Raw genomic sequence first — 14,784 nt, 5'->3', positions numbered from 1 at the left:
GGAGCAGAAATCTTACCTGCTAGCTGAGACTTACTCTGGATTCTTTTTTTTTTACTGGCTGTCGGTTCACTTTGAGGCTTTCCAGTTCCTTAAATGTTTGAATTACAGTCTCCTTTTTTTTCTTATCTCAAGTCTGAAGTAACTTTTAGAAACACAGCTAATAATAGTAGATCTTTTTTGTGTGTGTAGTTTGATGACTATCTTTCACTGGCAGGTTTTTTTTTTTTTTTTTTTTCCCCATAGAGACTGGTTTGCTGGCCAGTGCATGGTGCTTCTGTCGGGGGTGGGGAGGAAGAGCTTCCAGTGCGCCTCCTCTCTTTGTACCTAAGTCCTGGGAATGGAGCCATGATCTCGTTCCCCCATTAGAGGAACCGGAGTCACTTACTACTGTGGCACTCAACATTTTTTAACAGAGCAGTGAATATGTCTTTATTCTTAGGTCACTTTGCAAGTCGCCTGTGGCCAGTTGTTTTCTCAAGTTGCTCACGTTATATTTGGGCCCATCTTGTCGTTGACGAACACTTTGATTTGCCGTGCATCCATCCTTTTTCTCTTGCTGCGGTCGTAGACATGTTTATCTTGGATATCAGTTCGTTCTGAGTCCTATTTAACATAATGATAGTATTATGTAGAGAAAGCTTAGTTAGCGGAATTGGCCAGATTAGAAGTCCTACTTTTGTTGTGAAATTCATCCAATAACTCAAGCCAGAGATTAGCCGTGTAGACTCTTATTTCCTCTAGGTTTTAGAAAGGAACAGGTGTAAATCAAGAGGTACGAGCCCAAGTATTGACAGTTTGCAACTGAAATAAATTTGAGTGGAAGAAAAATGGTTCTAAACGATTATGAAAGCCAAATACCAAAGTTAAGACTTTGAAGTTCCTTCTTATTCTAGTACTTTCTAAGTAGAAGTTAATTAGTAATCAAGACAAGCCCAAACACTTTTGGCTGACCACGGAAGACGAGCCCGACCCTGAAGTTAAGATTTTGAGAAGACCCTGAGTGATGCTGATTACCAAGCCGAGTGAGATCATAACCTGCTACTTCGTTAGCTTCAGTGGTGGGGATGTGTGGAGGGCGGGCAGGGAAAAGAGAACAGGAAGAAATGCTTTCACTCTTTTCTAGAAGGACTAAAGCATTGTCCAGAGAATGTAATCAGGGTGTCTACATAGAACTCTTAATAAATGTGCTGTGTTTTAGGCTCATCACCTATCTACGATCCTGAGTTTCACTCTTCACGTCTTTAGGACACAATTCGTTAGGATTCAGCAAGGTGCAAACAGTCACATGACTGAGTGATTTAAAGCTTTCAGTCTCAGTAAACAGGCCTGACTCTTCGCTATCAATAATTTTCCATCGAGCACAGTTAAAAGAAAGGAAGGGTTCGTGCTGAAAAATACTCATCAAAGTTGCTTTTGCCATATTGGCTAATGATTAACGAAGTTTTCCGTGTGTTGATTGTAATGGCTTAGCACTGCTACATGTTTCTAAGTGGTTTCTGCGGTTTCTTGACATGAGTGTGGCATTGCAGAGATCAATGTGGGATACGCGGGACTGGGCAGAGGCTTATTTGGAAGTTTCCCGTTGAAGCTGAGGCAACTCCCATTTGTTTGGACAAGGCTAGCAAAACGGCTCTCTACCTGAAAAAGGCCGAAGAGGTAAAACCTTTACGTGGTACGTTTTGCTGCTGTAAGGGAATACTGTTAGTTTGAACTTTGGAGGCGATGAACAGCCTTCCAAGCCTTCGCAAGTGGGTTGGTTTTGAGCTGAATCCGTGAAACACTATTGAGTGTCAGTAAAGTTTGCCACCAGGGTGTGCTGGTGAGGCTGTGCTACCAACTGAGTCTTCGTCTTGTGTGGAGTTTCTTAACCTCTCTCAATTTCAACTTTCTCATCTGTAAAGTGGGTATGATTCTATCTCTTTCTATTGTGTGAAATGCCTCCCTCAGTTTCTGATAAAGTAAGTGCCCAAATGATGCGGTCATGACGAAGACAGTCACGTTGGGGACCTGCCGTAGGACATTGTGTGTGGCAGGGGTGATGGTGACAGTGGCCTGGAAACAAACAATGACGGCATGAAAATTGCATTTCGGTTCAGACACTCACTTGATACAGCACGACTTGTCTTGCTGAAAATCCGTTTGTGTAACAAAGGTTTCAGTTGATTGTCATTTTGTCCTCAAGGCTGTGGGACTGTGTGTCACTCGTCTGTGCCTTTCAGATTAGATACTCGAGAAATGTGCACTGAACAAATGAATGCACTCCTTTGTTTACTTGACTCGTAGAAAAGCCCGGGCAGTCTCAGGTGTAATCCTAAGATCCCCTTGATTCGAGTTCCAGGAAGACAGTCCCCACTGAACTGTGCCCCTCTCAGAGCTCATCAGAAGGGTTTTGTTGCCTGGAGAAAAAACTTCATTGAACATACCTAAGTGAGTTTTGTCCACTTTTGAGAAGGAGTATGTTAAACCGGGAGAAGAGAAGGCTTTGTGGGGGAACAGAGTGCTGTCTTCAAAAATTTGAAGGGTAGTCGTTTCTCTTTGAAAGGCAGAAGTGGGGGACAGGTCAGAGGAGATGATGACCTTTCCAACAACGTAGTGCTGGAGTGGCTCACAACCTGGAAATGCACACGCGGCAGCGGGCGGTTAGCAGCTCCAGCCCTGGGAAGCACAGGAGTGCCCGCAGAACCTCCGCTCTGTCCCTCGCTCTGTCCCTGCCCTTAGCAGCAGCAAGCCTCAAGTAGTGCGTTTCTTAGTCACAACACCCTCCACCCTGCCTCTCCAGCGTTTTCAGACCTGAATTCATGGCGGTGGATAGCGGTGCACTTTGACGACTGTCATTGCTTCATGACCCTGGGTGGGGTTCTTTTAAACATGTGTGGGGCTGAGGATTAACACAGATAACCCCAAAAGTCTCTTCCAAGCCCCATATTCCACAGTTCTAGAATCTCAAATCTTAGGGGAGGAATGTGGGTGGTTCGAAGGTAATTTCTTGACGGATTACAGCTGTTTCTTCACTTAACGTTTTTCTTTTTTCTTTTAGAAAGACATGAAAGAAATGATTATTCATGATACCAAATGATTCTTTGCTTTCTGAGAGGTTTTTTTTTCAGCTTCCTTTAAATAGGAGCCTCATTTTAAGCGTATTTACAGTTTAATTCAACAGCAGTTTAAAACTGAAACTATTATATATTGAAAAGTCAATCAGAAGTGGTTTAAGCATTTCTAAAATTACTGTGTAAATTAGTGGGAAATTAGCAAAAAACACTGTAGAAAGCAAGAAACGTGTGTATTTTGTTAAATCTCAAATGTGTGTGTATCTACCTGCCCCTGTCTGCTTATAGATTGTAAATGGTTCTGTACAGAGATTGAGATTTTACTTACATGCAATTTACAGGGCTGCGTTCATCCTGCTACTTAAGGAGCTACTGGCTTGAAACTTGGCTTGAAGGAGGCTTCCCCTTCTTGCCTGCCTGCTTGCCTTGACCTCTTGGTACTTCGGAGTTGTGGCACATTGGTACCTCCTTCGATAGGGACTGGAATGATGGGTGCCAGGTATCTCCTTAAACTGTAGGGTTCGTATGGCTTGAACCTGCTAATGGGCCCTGCCACTGTAGGGAGAGAGCACATGTTTCCCATACGTGTTAGTTTCAGTTAACCCGGTAGCATGTGGTGCAGGGACCGCGTGTTCATTATCAGTTTCTGGAGGAGAGAAAACATTGCACACTTCAATACTTTCCAATTTGAGAGCGCTTTCATTTTCCTAAGCCATCATCCTATAATTTGTGTATTTAATTCAGAATGTAGTAATCTGATCCTAATGGCCTGCCAGATCTTTTCGTGAGCTTCTTTTCTTCCTGCACAGAGACCAGACAGGCTCTCTCACTCCCTTCAAGTGCATTTACAGCTGGGTGCCTGAGGTAGGAGGAAGCCTTGGACAATTCTCTGCTGCAGTCAGTCCAGCTGTAAAGTTAGGTAGGTTCAGGAGATGCTGGGTTAGAGCTCAAACTTTCTGGATAGATTGCCAAAAAATGTAATCAGAAATGTTTATTCTATTTGTGTTTAGCTAAAAGCAACTCAGGAAAGATACACATTTATCTATACTTCCCACTTAGAATTAGGAAAAAAAAACCCTCAAAAACCACCCAGCTGAATCCTGTCTCTGTTCCGTGTACTCAAGCTAGACTTTGTAATAGTGGGTATAAAGTACCCAGCACCCTTCTCCACTGCCCCCTCCTGTCAGCCAAGTTGTCTAAATGTGCTTTGTCTAATTTCTCCTATTTTTTAAAATTTTTTTTGAGAGAGAAAGAGACAGAGTGAGCAGGGGAGGGACACACACACACACACACACACACACAGAGAGAGAGAGAGAGAGAGAGAGAGAAGGAGACACAGAATCTGAAGCAGGCTCCAGGCTCCAAGCTGTCAGCACAGAGCCCGACATGGGGCTCGAACCCACGGGTTCTGAGATCATGACCGGAGCTGAAGTCAGATGCTCAACCGACCGAGCCACCCAGGTGCCCCAACCTGACTTTTTATTCTGCCGCACAGATTATATATAGAAAAATCGCTTGCTTGGTCAGGAGTGGTTGCTGAGTATAGATACCAGATGCATATTAGTTAGCAATTAAAATAATTGAATATACCATTTATTTTATACTTTACTAAGGTCAGTTTTATCTACTAAGTGGAGAGATTGTTGGTGGTTTTACTAAATAGTTTATGGCGTCTTAAAGAGCCGCATTTTGAGGGTTCTATAGATGGTTAAAATATCTGCATGGTGAAGAAGCATAGATAGGAGTGAAACTCCTGGTTTGCTGTTGTTCCTTCTTACAGATGCCCCTTCCTTTGAACGACTGTATGTATAATTGTTTGTAGAATGGCTTTGTCTGTCAATCCTGTATTGCTTTCCCACTTAGTTTCTTTTGTCTTAAGTATTGTTTGAATTCTTTTTGGACTGTTTACTTTGGTTTGTCTCCAGGTAATTCCATAAGAATTTATAAATGATACCAGTTTTCAATCTAAACTTTGGGGGGAAAAAAACCCTTTCAATTGGTGTTGTACCTTCAGGGTAATAATTGGAATTTGTCTTGAGTATCTGTATGTGTGTAAATGTGTGTACACATACTTAATTTAGACCTCTTTATATCTTTCTAATATAAATTTTTGAAATAAATATTGGAGATAAATATTTGGTCTCCGTAGGAACTTGATGAATTTCTGGTAGGTGGTTTTTATCCGCTAGGGGCACAAAGGATGTTCAGGCTACCTATTTGTTCATTTGTTGAAACTTGGGCTCTAGCCCCAGATCAGCTGAACCACAATGAAAATTACTCATTGTGTGTAACACATTCTTGAATCATAAATGGAAAGGGTAAGTACTTATTTCCAATCCCCGAGGTGGAGGAAATCAACATTGTTAGCTAAAAAAGGCAGAAGGGGCTGAATTTAGGAAACCACTCAGACTGGATTCTAGCTTCTTCTCAAATTGCATCTTGAAGCGTAGTCCTCCTTTAATTGTACTTCGCTCCTTGGCCCTCTCTAGCTCCTTCTCCTAGGTCTTTGAGGACTTGTGCACGCTGGGTCTTGTTTCTGCACCGCATCGTCCTTGAGGCCCGCACGTCTGGCCTGCCTTCATTTTGTGTTCCCCCGCAGCTGGCGTAGTCCTGGGCACGCAGACGCAGGACAGGTGGTTCATTGGCTGCATCTATGTCCAGAGCCTGCCTCAGTGTTGGGAGTAATACACATTTCGGGTTGGAAGCTGTGGGTCCACGGTTTGATGGCTGTGGGCTCTTGGCCAAGTCACAGCCGTGTTTAAGCTCCCTGACATGGCATGGCTGTTGTCAGCGCGCTCTCTGCCGGCTGTGGCAGGGAGGTGTCTGACCAGGGCAGAGCCCCATGCGGACACTTGCGCCCCTGGTCACAATAGCTCACAGAGCTTCAAGCTGTGCTTGGGCCATAACCCCCTTTTTTTTTCTTTTTTCTTTTTCTTTTTCTATTGGAAGTGGACTCGTCGCTGCTTTGTTGCTTTCTGAGAGACCAAAAACATTTAAAAACTTTTGCATTGGTGTTTATCAGGGAGTTTCTGTTGTGAAAAATACACTAAAGCTTTTCTAATGATAAACCATGGACTCCTGAAAGACACTTTTAACTTCAAGTGTGAATTCCATATATTTTATGCATATATAAAAATTTATATATTTACTTTTAAGAGTCTTCTTAGTTCTTTTTCTTTTTTTTTTTTTCAGTTATTTGTTTTGAAAGGGGGAGAGTGTGTGCGTGCATGCGCGCCATGTGCACCTGAGCAGGGGAGGGGCAGAGAGAGAAGGAGAGACAGAATCCCAAGCAGGCTTCACACCCGATGCTGGACTTGAACTCATGAACCATGAGATCGTGACCTGAGCTGAGATCAAGAGTTGGACGCCCAACTGACTGAGCCACCCGGGCGCCCCTCTTCTTAGTTCTTTAGTAGCAGTAGATAAATATTTAGTCAATGTTGCATTTTGACTGATGTTTTATTCACTGGTGGGGGAATATACGGAAATGTTGCTTTGACGCAAAATCGTACTGCTGTGATGGGAAGTAAATCTTACCCACGGGCAATACTAACACATCCAAAATGATATCCAAAGATTTTCTTTCATTGAACAGATACTTGACCCTCATCTGTGTCCATGACACGATACTACACCTACAGGTAATTTAGAGATGGAAGGTTTGTTGTATTTCTGCCCTGAGACGGTGCATAAAATGGGTGCGAAGGTAACATAGGCTGTGGTGGGTGAGGCCACGGAGGCTCCAGAGCTGGGCCCTGGCAGTGCAGGGAGGGCGACCACAGGCGAGGTGGGGTCTTAGCCAAGACTCAGACACACGGCCACCATGGGGTAAAGGCCCGTAGGCCTCGGTGACGGAGGACAGAGGGTGGATCAGGGAATGACCGCCAGGCCAGGGGCTGAGGGAGGGCAGTGTGTAGGGAGCTGGCAAACGGGGAGAGAGCCTGATGGTCTTTGGGGTGAAAAGAAGTAAATGTGGGACTTGTGCCGTCCAGGTATACCATGAGTTAGGGGCTTCCTACAGAGATTAGAACTGGCGCTAAGCCATATCTGACCTAGAAGTAAACAAATGTCACAGACACCGATGGCCGTACGAGTTCAGACGATTGGCTGCTGGGCCGTAGAACCGGGTGCCGAGAACCCCACCCTTCACAGTCTTGAGTCCCTGGGACGCTTGGGTGGTTCTGTCCGTTAAGCCTCTGACTTGAATTCGACTCTTGATTTTCACTCTTGGTCTCATGGTTCACAAGTTTGAGCCCTGCGTCGGGCTTCATGCTGACAACGCGGAGCCTGCTTGGGATTCTGTCTGTCTCCTCCGCTCTCTCTGCCTCTCTCCTCCATCCTCCCTCCCTCCCCCCACCCCAATAAATAAATAAACTTAAAGAAAAAAAAAAAGAATCTTGAGCTCCTCACGCAAACTGCAGGCTCGGCAACAAGGCCATAACCACCTCTGATTAAGGGCACAGGGGCCCCAGAGCAGTGGGGGCTCCCAGGCAGAGCAAGTCCAGGTCAGCCGGGGAGCTTTCCAAGAGGGGGTCAGTGCAAACCTGTTTTCCAGGAGGACAGATTAAACCCTGGCCTGGATCTATGACCCTGTACCCTAAGTAGGTATGGTCCCTGGAGACAAGGACAGACAACCCTCCCACCTTAATTAAGATGAAGCGAGTGGATGCCTGTATGTAAGATTCTTACTGCCTCTCCTGAGCGAGCAGCTTTCTCTCCATGAGGGTCTCTATCTCTGTGGGAGGGAAACACTCCAAAAAGAGTCACAAAAGACTGAATCTCAAGGTAATCCAGGACTTTAGCATCTGTTCGTCACCTTGAACTTGCCTCATTCTTGCTGACATTCATGGCTTCAAGTCTATGAAATTAATGGAGGAGCCTAGACTTTCCTCAAGGACCTCGGGGGTATTTGGGCTGAGTCTTGAAGTTTGTGAAACATTTTGCCAGGAGGTGAGAAAAGGGTAGTGGAGGATAGCTTCTTTCTAGAAAATGGGGAGAATGAGCATATCCCTGGAGTGTGCTGTGTGAAGAGGTGAGGGGTAGAGTAAGGCAGCCGGATGAGATGAGATGAGATGAGATGAGGTGTGATGGACCTTGAGGGTGTGCTGGGGAGGTGGGACCACCCTGTGAGCTGTGTAAAGACCTTGTGTCGAGCAAAAGAAGTCTACGTATTTGTTATGGGAAGTTTGGGAACAGACAAAACAAGATGTGATACCAGAGTCGAAATGCTGGTCCCTTGCTGGGGACAGCTAGGACTGGGAACGCACGAGGGAGGCTCCGTGAGTGCTGGCTGTGTCGATACCTCCCGGCAGTGGCCGAGCACTTATCAGGCACTTGATGCCTCCATCTGTAAAGGCTAGCTGTCCACGTGTGCTGGGGAAGGAGATTGGAGGCAGGGAGATGAAGCCGTAAGGATGGGAGGAACTGGAGGTGAAGGTCTTAAGTGGTTTGGGCTTCAGTGACTGCTTCTGTAAACATAGCTCCGCCCCCCACCCTGGCCTCTGCAGAGTATGTTCCAGGTACCTGTTCTCCCTGGTGCTAATTGACCGATGTGTTTGGAAATTTGACCTGCGTTGTATCCCTACACCTATGACTCATTTCTAAAAGCCGGCAGTTTTTTGGCGTAAGGGAAAGAAATCATGAGAACAATTGAGCTTTAAGTATTCCACTGTAGAGTATTATTGCCAAAGGAATCTATTGTGTTTTCAAATCACTGTGACCAGATATTTAGTGGTCTCTCACCTGCAGGAGAAATTAGACGTCATCCTAACATTCTGAGGAGACAGAAACTTGGGTGGGAGCTTCAGCAATACTGATTTTGACCTAAGAACTGCCCAAGGAGAGAATTCTTTTTCCTGGGAGCTCATGAGCACCGTATGCAGACAGCCTGCTCTGGGCTGGGTTCTGGGCTGGGTGTCGGGGACACAAATGGAAATAGGACATGGTGCCTCAAGGAGCCCGTTGTCCAGGAGGAAAGCTGGCGTGTGAGCAAGACTTCCAGTGCAGTGAGAGCCAGTAGTGGGAGAAGTGGCACAGAGGAGGGGCTGTTGCAGCTCAGAGGATCACGAAGGCTTTAGAGGTGATGCCTGGGCAGGGCTTTTAGAGGAAGTGAGTTACTGCACAGGCGACTCAAGTATTGGCGGCAAGGGGTGAGGTGGGCGAGATAGCGGGACAGGGCAAAGAGGTGTGCGATGACACCCATATGAGGGACTGGGTGTCCTTGTTGTTGCTGGAGCCTGAAGTGCTGCGGCAGGGATGGCAGCACGGGGCGGATTTGCGTGTTAGGGATGGCCTTGGGCCCAGACACGTAAAAGGCTAGTGTCAAAATGTAAGCGAGAGGTGAATTCAGGAGGTGGGCGGGAGCAGGTGGCAGTAGGCCACATCCAGGGGTGTGGGCACTTGGCAGGGTGTTGTTGGGCGTCGGGTCTGGAAAGACCTTTTAGCCCTCCTGTCCCCTGCAGTGCCCTGTGCTTTTGCTCTGCGTTTCAACAGCAGCAGGGCAGTGGCCCAGCTCGAGAGCCAGGCAGATCTGAGTTCTACTCCGGCTGCACGTCTTACCCGATGTGTGACCTTGGACAAAGCTGAAGGACTTCACCTTTCTGAGAATGTCATCTAAACGATGCGTGTGAGGGGTGCTGGGTGGCTCAGTTGGTAAAGCGTCCGACTTCGGCTCAGGTCATGATCTCACGGTTTGTGGGTTCGAGCCCCGCGTCAGGCTCTGTGCTGACAGCTCGGAGCCTGGAGCCTGCTTCGGATTCTGTGTGTCTCTCTCTGTTCCTCCCATGCTCACGCCATCTCTCTCTCTCTCTCTCTCTCTCTCTCTCTCTCTCTCTCTCTCTCCCTCCCTCCCTCCCTCCCTCCCTCTCTCTCTCTCTCTCCCTCCCTCTCTCTCTCTCTCTCTCAAAAATGAATAAACATTAAAAAAATGTTTTTAAAGATGAGGATGATAGAGGGGTCTAGGGAGATCAAATGAGGAGGTCTTAGCCCAGCACCTGCAGAGTGTAAGTACTGCACGTAAGGGTCAGTGCTGCTCTTTTAATTAATGATCAGCGTATCACACAGGTATCTCCATGCTGGGAGTGATGGCAGTTGGGGGGTCCCTGCAGGAGGATCTGCGGGAGGTAAGGGGCTGCGGGCAGAATGAAGCGGCCTGCTTGGTGGTGTGTCCGCACACGGTGAGGGCCGGTGCATGAGAGCATGGCTGTCTCCAGCTCATGTTCCCCAGGTCTACTAGGAGAAGGGGAGGGCCCGGGGCGCCTCATCAAAGTGATGTTCTTTTTTTTTTTTTTTTTTTAATTTTTTTTATGTTTATTTGTTTTTGAGAGAGAAAACAAACGAGCAGGGGAGGGGTAGAGAGAGAGGGGGACAGAGGATCTGGAGCAGGCTCTGCGTTGACTGCAGAGAGCCTGATGCAGGGCTCGAACTCACGATCTGTGAGACCATGACCTGAGCAGAACTCAGATGCTTAACTGACTGAGCCACCCTGGCACCCCCAAAGTGATGTTCTTAAATTGTTTGGAGCCTGACACACGAGAGGCTTGCCAGCAGGACTGAAGGGAGAGGCCGAACAAGCCCACCACTCACAGGGGCTGGTTCCTATGGCTCTTCCCACGGAGCTGTATTTAGAAGTGTCATTAAAGTCCTTTGGGGGCAGGGGGATGGGTAAAATAGAGAAAGGGGATTAAAAGGGACAGACTTCTGGTTATAGAACAAGTAAGTTACAGAGATGTAACTACAGCACCGGGAATAGAGTTGTTAATACTGTAACAACTTTGCACCGTGGCAGGTGGCAGCTAGAATTAGGGCGATCACTTTGCCATGTATTCGAATGTTGAATCGCTCAATTGCACACCTGAAATTAATATAATATTGTAGGTCAGCTGCACTTCAATTAAAAAAAAAAAAAAAAAAGGAAGAAAAGAATACAAAAAATCACCACCCTAAAAGAAATCTTTCTAGACTCCTGGGTAGTTTTAGTTATTTGTGGTCAGGTTCAGTGGTTCCTGCCAGACATGCTCTCAGTGGACAGAGAGCCCGAGATGCAGAGAAGAATGGGAGGTGCTCCAATCAGGCTGTGCCTTCGGCTTGGCCGTGAGCAAGTGACATGTGCACGTGGGGAACGTCTCTCTCCTTTCAGAAGCTAGTCCTTAAGTTCAGGAAAAGGGGCTTAAGCTCTTCCTCCTTCCGTCCTCCCCCCCCCCCCCCCAGTTTTTTGTTTGTTTGTTTTGTTTTGTTTTTCTGCTTTTGATCTCAAAGCAACTAATTCCTTGCTGCAAAAGTTTTAGGTATTTTTACCTGTTCCTTCTGATTCCAGGATGGCATACACTGTGTAGGGCACACTGTTTGAGAAGACTTATTAGATACATAAAGTTACACATTATACCCACGTGTTAGATACATAAGAGAAGAAACCTATCCTAGTCAGGGTGTGCGATTTTCTGTTATTTCAGCACATGGGCCATATTTGCCTGGCTTCTGTTCAGATGAGGTCAGGGATCATCTCTGCGGTGGGAGAGTGTGACGTTGCAACCTTTTATCCCACCCCTCATCTCCACACTACAAGACTCCTTTCCTTTTGTAAAAATAAATGGGGCAGAGCGTGCCTTCTGGTTCCCCTTTGGGTTAAATGTAACTCGGGAGGGCTCCGTGGAGCAGCGTTGCAGTGTCGGCCATTGATCAGTGCTCGGATGGCTGCGGTAGCTTCTTGGCTGAGCACTCTCCATCTTGCTGGGCTGTCGTCCTGAAGTGCTGCTCTCTGGAGGAGGAACGCCTGGGCCAGACTCCTCAGGGCGCTTGTAGCCTCCTTCAGGTGGCCGACTCACGGTGGGGGCAGGGGGCGGGTGCTAAGATCACAGGGAGCCACCTCTCCAGCCAGGCATGTTCCCCCCTGGGGCCCCCTCGTACTTCCCTCATTCCTGCCCTTGCCTGGGATTGCCCCACCCACCCCAATCCCTTACTTTCTTCAAGACACATCTTGAGGCTCCTTGTTATAAAGCGTTTTCAGGGGCGCCTGGGTGGCTTAGTCAGGTAAGTGTCCGACTTCATGATCTCACAGCTTGTGGGTTCGAGCCCCACACCGGGCTCTGTGCTCACAGCTCAGAGCCTAGAGCCTGCTTCAGCTTCTGTGTCTCCCTCTCTCTCTGCTCCTCCCCCACTCATGCTCGCTCTCTCTCTCTCTCTCTCTCTCTCTCTCAAAAATACACATTAAAAAAAAATTTAAAGCGTTTTCAGACGAGCATCCTCTCACAGTCTGTGCCCAGCATGCTGTTGGTGCTTTTGTGTCCCACTGTGTCACCTGCTGTGGACTGTTGTCCCGTCTCCTACCTGTGAGAGGCTACCAGGCTCGTGGGGGGAGGCGCGGGGAGACCTTGTTGCAGCGGGGGGCTGCCGTCGCTTTCCTGGGATGAAACCCCGGGCTTGACTTCTCCGGCGAGACGGAATGGCAGCGTTAGAGTACCTCTCCGAAGCGTCTTTGAGCTCTCAAACGTCTTCAGCATTTGTCCGTAATCTACTGCTCATGCCAACAGGCGATGATTCTTCTAAAGCAAAGTGGGAGAGAATATAGGTTTTTGCGCCCGTATGGTGGTTCGTGTTACACGTGTGGATACAAAATCTTTCTCTGTGTGGTGTCAGGGGGTAAGCATTGGAGTGTGCACGGTAAAATCCGTGTCACTTGAAAAAGTTCCGGAGTGACATTTGCTTCTACTATGGTTTTTGTAGGTGAAAAGGAAGGAACTTTTCTTCCAGAAAGTAAAGCGATTTTTTCGTTTGTTTGTTTGTTTGTTTGAGAGCCTCCAAATACTAATACTTGTCACACATCTCTTTTTCTGGAAGGAAACTTGAGGATATGACGCACATGAAGTAAAATGTTAGCATCTCGAGGCTAAGCCGCTGCTGTGCCGTGTTTCGTTATTTGATTTGATTCTTTGGAAACGTAATGCTTTTTGTCTTTTCTCTCTCTTCTCTGTAGTCAGAAAATGGGTAAGAAGAGTCGAGTGAAAACGCAGAAATCGGGCACTGGTGCCACAGCAAGTGTGTCGCCGAAGGAAACCTTGAACCTGACCAGTGAGCTGTTACAGAGTAAGTTCCCCCCTGGCCTCCCCGCCCTCACGCGGGGCTGCGAGGCTTCTCCGCTCTGCATGCTCAGGCCACACGGGTCAGTCTCTGGGCTGGCGAGGCGGGAAGTGGGACAGGCTGGGGTTCAAATCCTGGCTTATTAGCCATGTGAGCTGGGCAACTTTTGGAACTGCTCTGACCCCCACTCTCCCCTGCTGTAATAAACCTGGGATATTGACAGCGGGTAGGGAGGAATGAGGCCCTGGTGAAACCGTGTACCTGAAGCTTCTCTAGCACAGCCGCCCACAACAGGGGCTCCCCTGGGTCCCGGTGGGCAGGGACCAGCTCGACCACCGTGGACAGGCCGTGTAAGCCCTGTGAGCCTCGGGGTCCACAGCAGTGCGAGGTGAGTGCAGCGGGCCTCCCGGAGAGCAAACCGTTGGAACTCTGCTCCCTCGTCAGAATGGCTCCCCTTTAGTTTTAGGGATTTGGTCATACTTTTCCGATTTCTTGGTTCAAGGACATTAAGTATCTATTAAGTGCCTGTACTTGCTTCAGTAAGTTAGTATAAATTGGTAAATTCCTTTTTCACTGTGAATTTAAATTGGTGCTATGTAGGTTTCAAACTTGGCTGGGGTCCCTGTATTAACTACCTACGTTTGCCTCCTTTTCTTTGTATGTTCAGATTATGTGACAGGCCAAACCCCAAACGCACGCGTAACTGTCTCTCCTTTGCCAGCAGCAGGTAGCAAGCGAGTCGGGTCAGGTCCCACCCTGGGTGCTCCTGTGGACAGCGTGGGGCCCCGCAGAGCCCTGATGTGCTGACCCGTTGCCTCCTCTGTCCCCCCACCGGACGGCGGGCAGCTTGTGGACAGGCCCTGTCTTGTATTCCGGGGCCTCCGTCGGTGTTTGCCGATGGAAGAGTGACTGGTTAGCCGTAAGAGTTAGGAGTCCACGTGGTTAGGGCTGCGTGGTGTTATTTACCACAGACACTCTTTCCTCAGAAGACGAGGGTGGCCGTGGGAAGAGTGCGCTCCCTTTAAACTCCTACAGTTGTTTGAAGAGGAAAGAGCTCGCTGACAGGCCGGGTGCCCAGAGCACAGCCTCCAGAAACGCCCGGCACCGGTCTGAGTGCTGCCGTTCTCTTCTGGCCCCTCCAGCAGAGTCTCAGCTTCCTTTTCAGCAGTGACTGTGCTGTGTCTTTTGTGACTCCTCCAGAGCGTGCTTAATATAGAGCCTTACACACGGGTGTGAAATGTTTGTTGAGTAATTGTCCTTGTGTCCGATTTAACTGGTTCCTTCAGACAGCCACTGTTCTAGGGCTTAACTAGAAAGAAACGTTGACTTTTAAGGTTGCCTTTTTTTTTTTTTTTTTAATCCCCTAGAAGAGTTTTTAGGGAAAGGGAAATGCTTTGCATCATAGCCTAGCTTTTTAGATTTCCCCACGTACAGGTGTATTCTGAGGACCATCCGTCAGTGCAAGTTCAGTGCTCACACTTAGGTTCGGGGCCCCAGGTTAATAAGCATGTGGATGGTTTCAGAGGGTTTATATGCTTTGAAAAGTACGCCTGATTTATACCTGTCACGTTTATCATCGTGGCCGTGGTACCTTTGTCCTTTAAAAGTGAACCAGCAGGGTGGTGCCTGACTGGCTCAGTTGGGGGGAGTGTGTGACTCT

At 47.7% G+C, this 14,784-nt stretch overlaps 1 protein-coding gene across 3 annotated transcripts in view; it reads left to right on the top strand.

The window, feature by feature from the left end:
- SETD3 (SET domain containing 3, actin histidine methyltransferase) overlaps nt 1-14,784 on the top strand; it is an 80,183-nt gene that overhangs the window by 2,171 nt on the left and 63,228 nt on the right. For all 3 annotated transcript variants that reach the window (XM_023256210.2, XM_045060496.1, XR_002743322.1), the window contains one exon: nt 13,021-13,130. In XM_023256210.2, coding sequence (XP_023111978.1) covers nt 13,028-13,130 — 103 coding nt within the window. In that variant the 5' untranslated portion in view covers nt 13,021-13,027. Of the gene's footprint in view, nt 1-13,020; nt 13,131-14,784 lie in introns of those variants that run through there.

This window comes from Felis catus, chromosome B3 (assembly GCF_018350175.1).
Source record: "Felis catus isolate Fca126 chromosome B3, F.catus_Fca126_mat1.0, whole genome shotgun sequence".
Lineage (NCBI taxonomy): Eukaryota > Metazoa > Chordata > Mammalia > Carnivora > Felidae > Felis > Felis catus.
The sequence above is the reverse complement of the archived record's forward strand: the minus strand, read 5'-3'. Positions and strand labels throughout refer to the sequence as shown.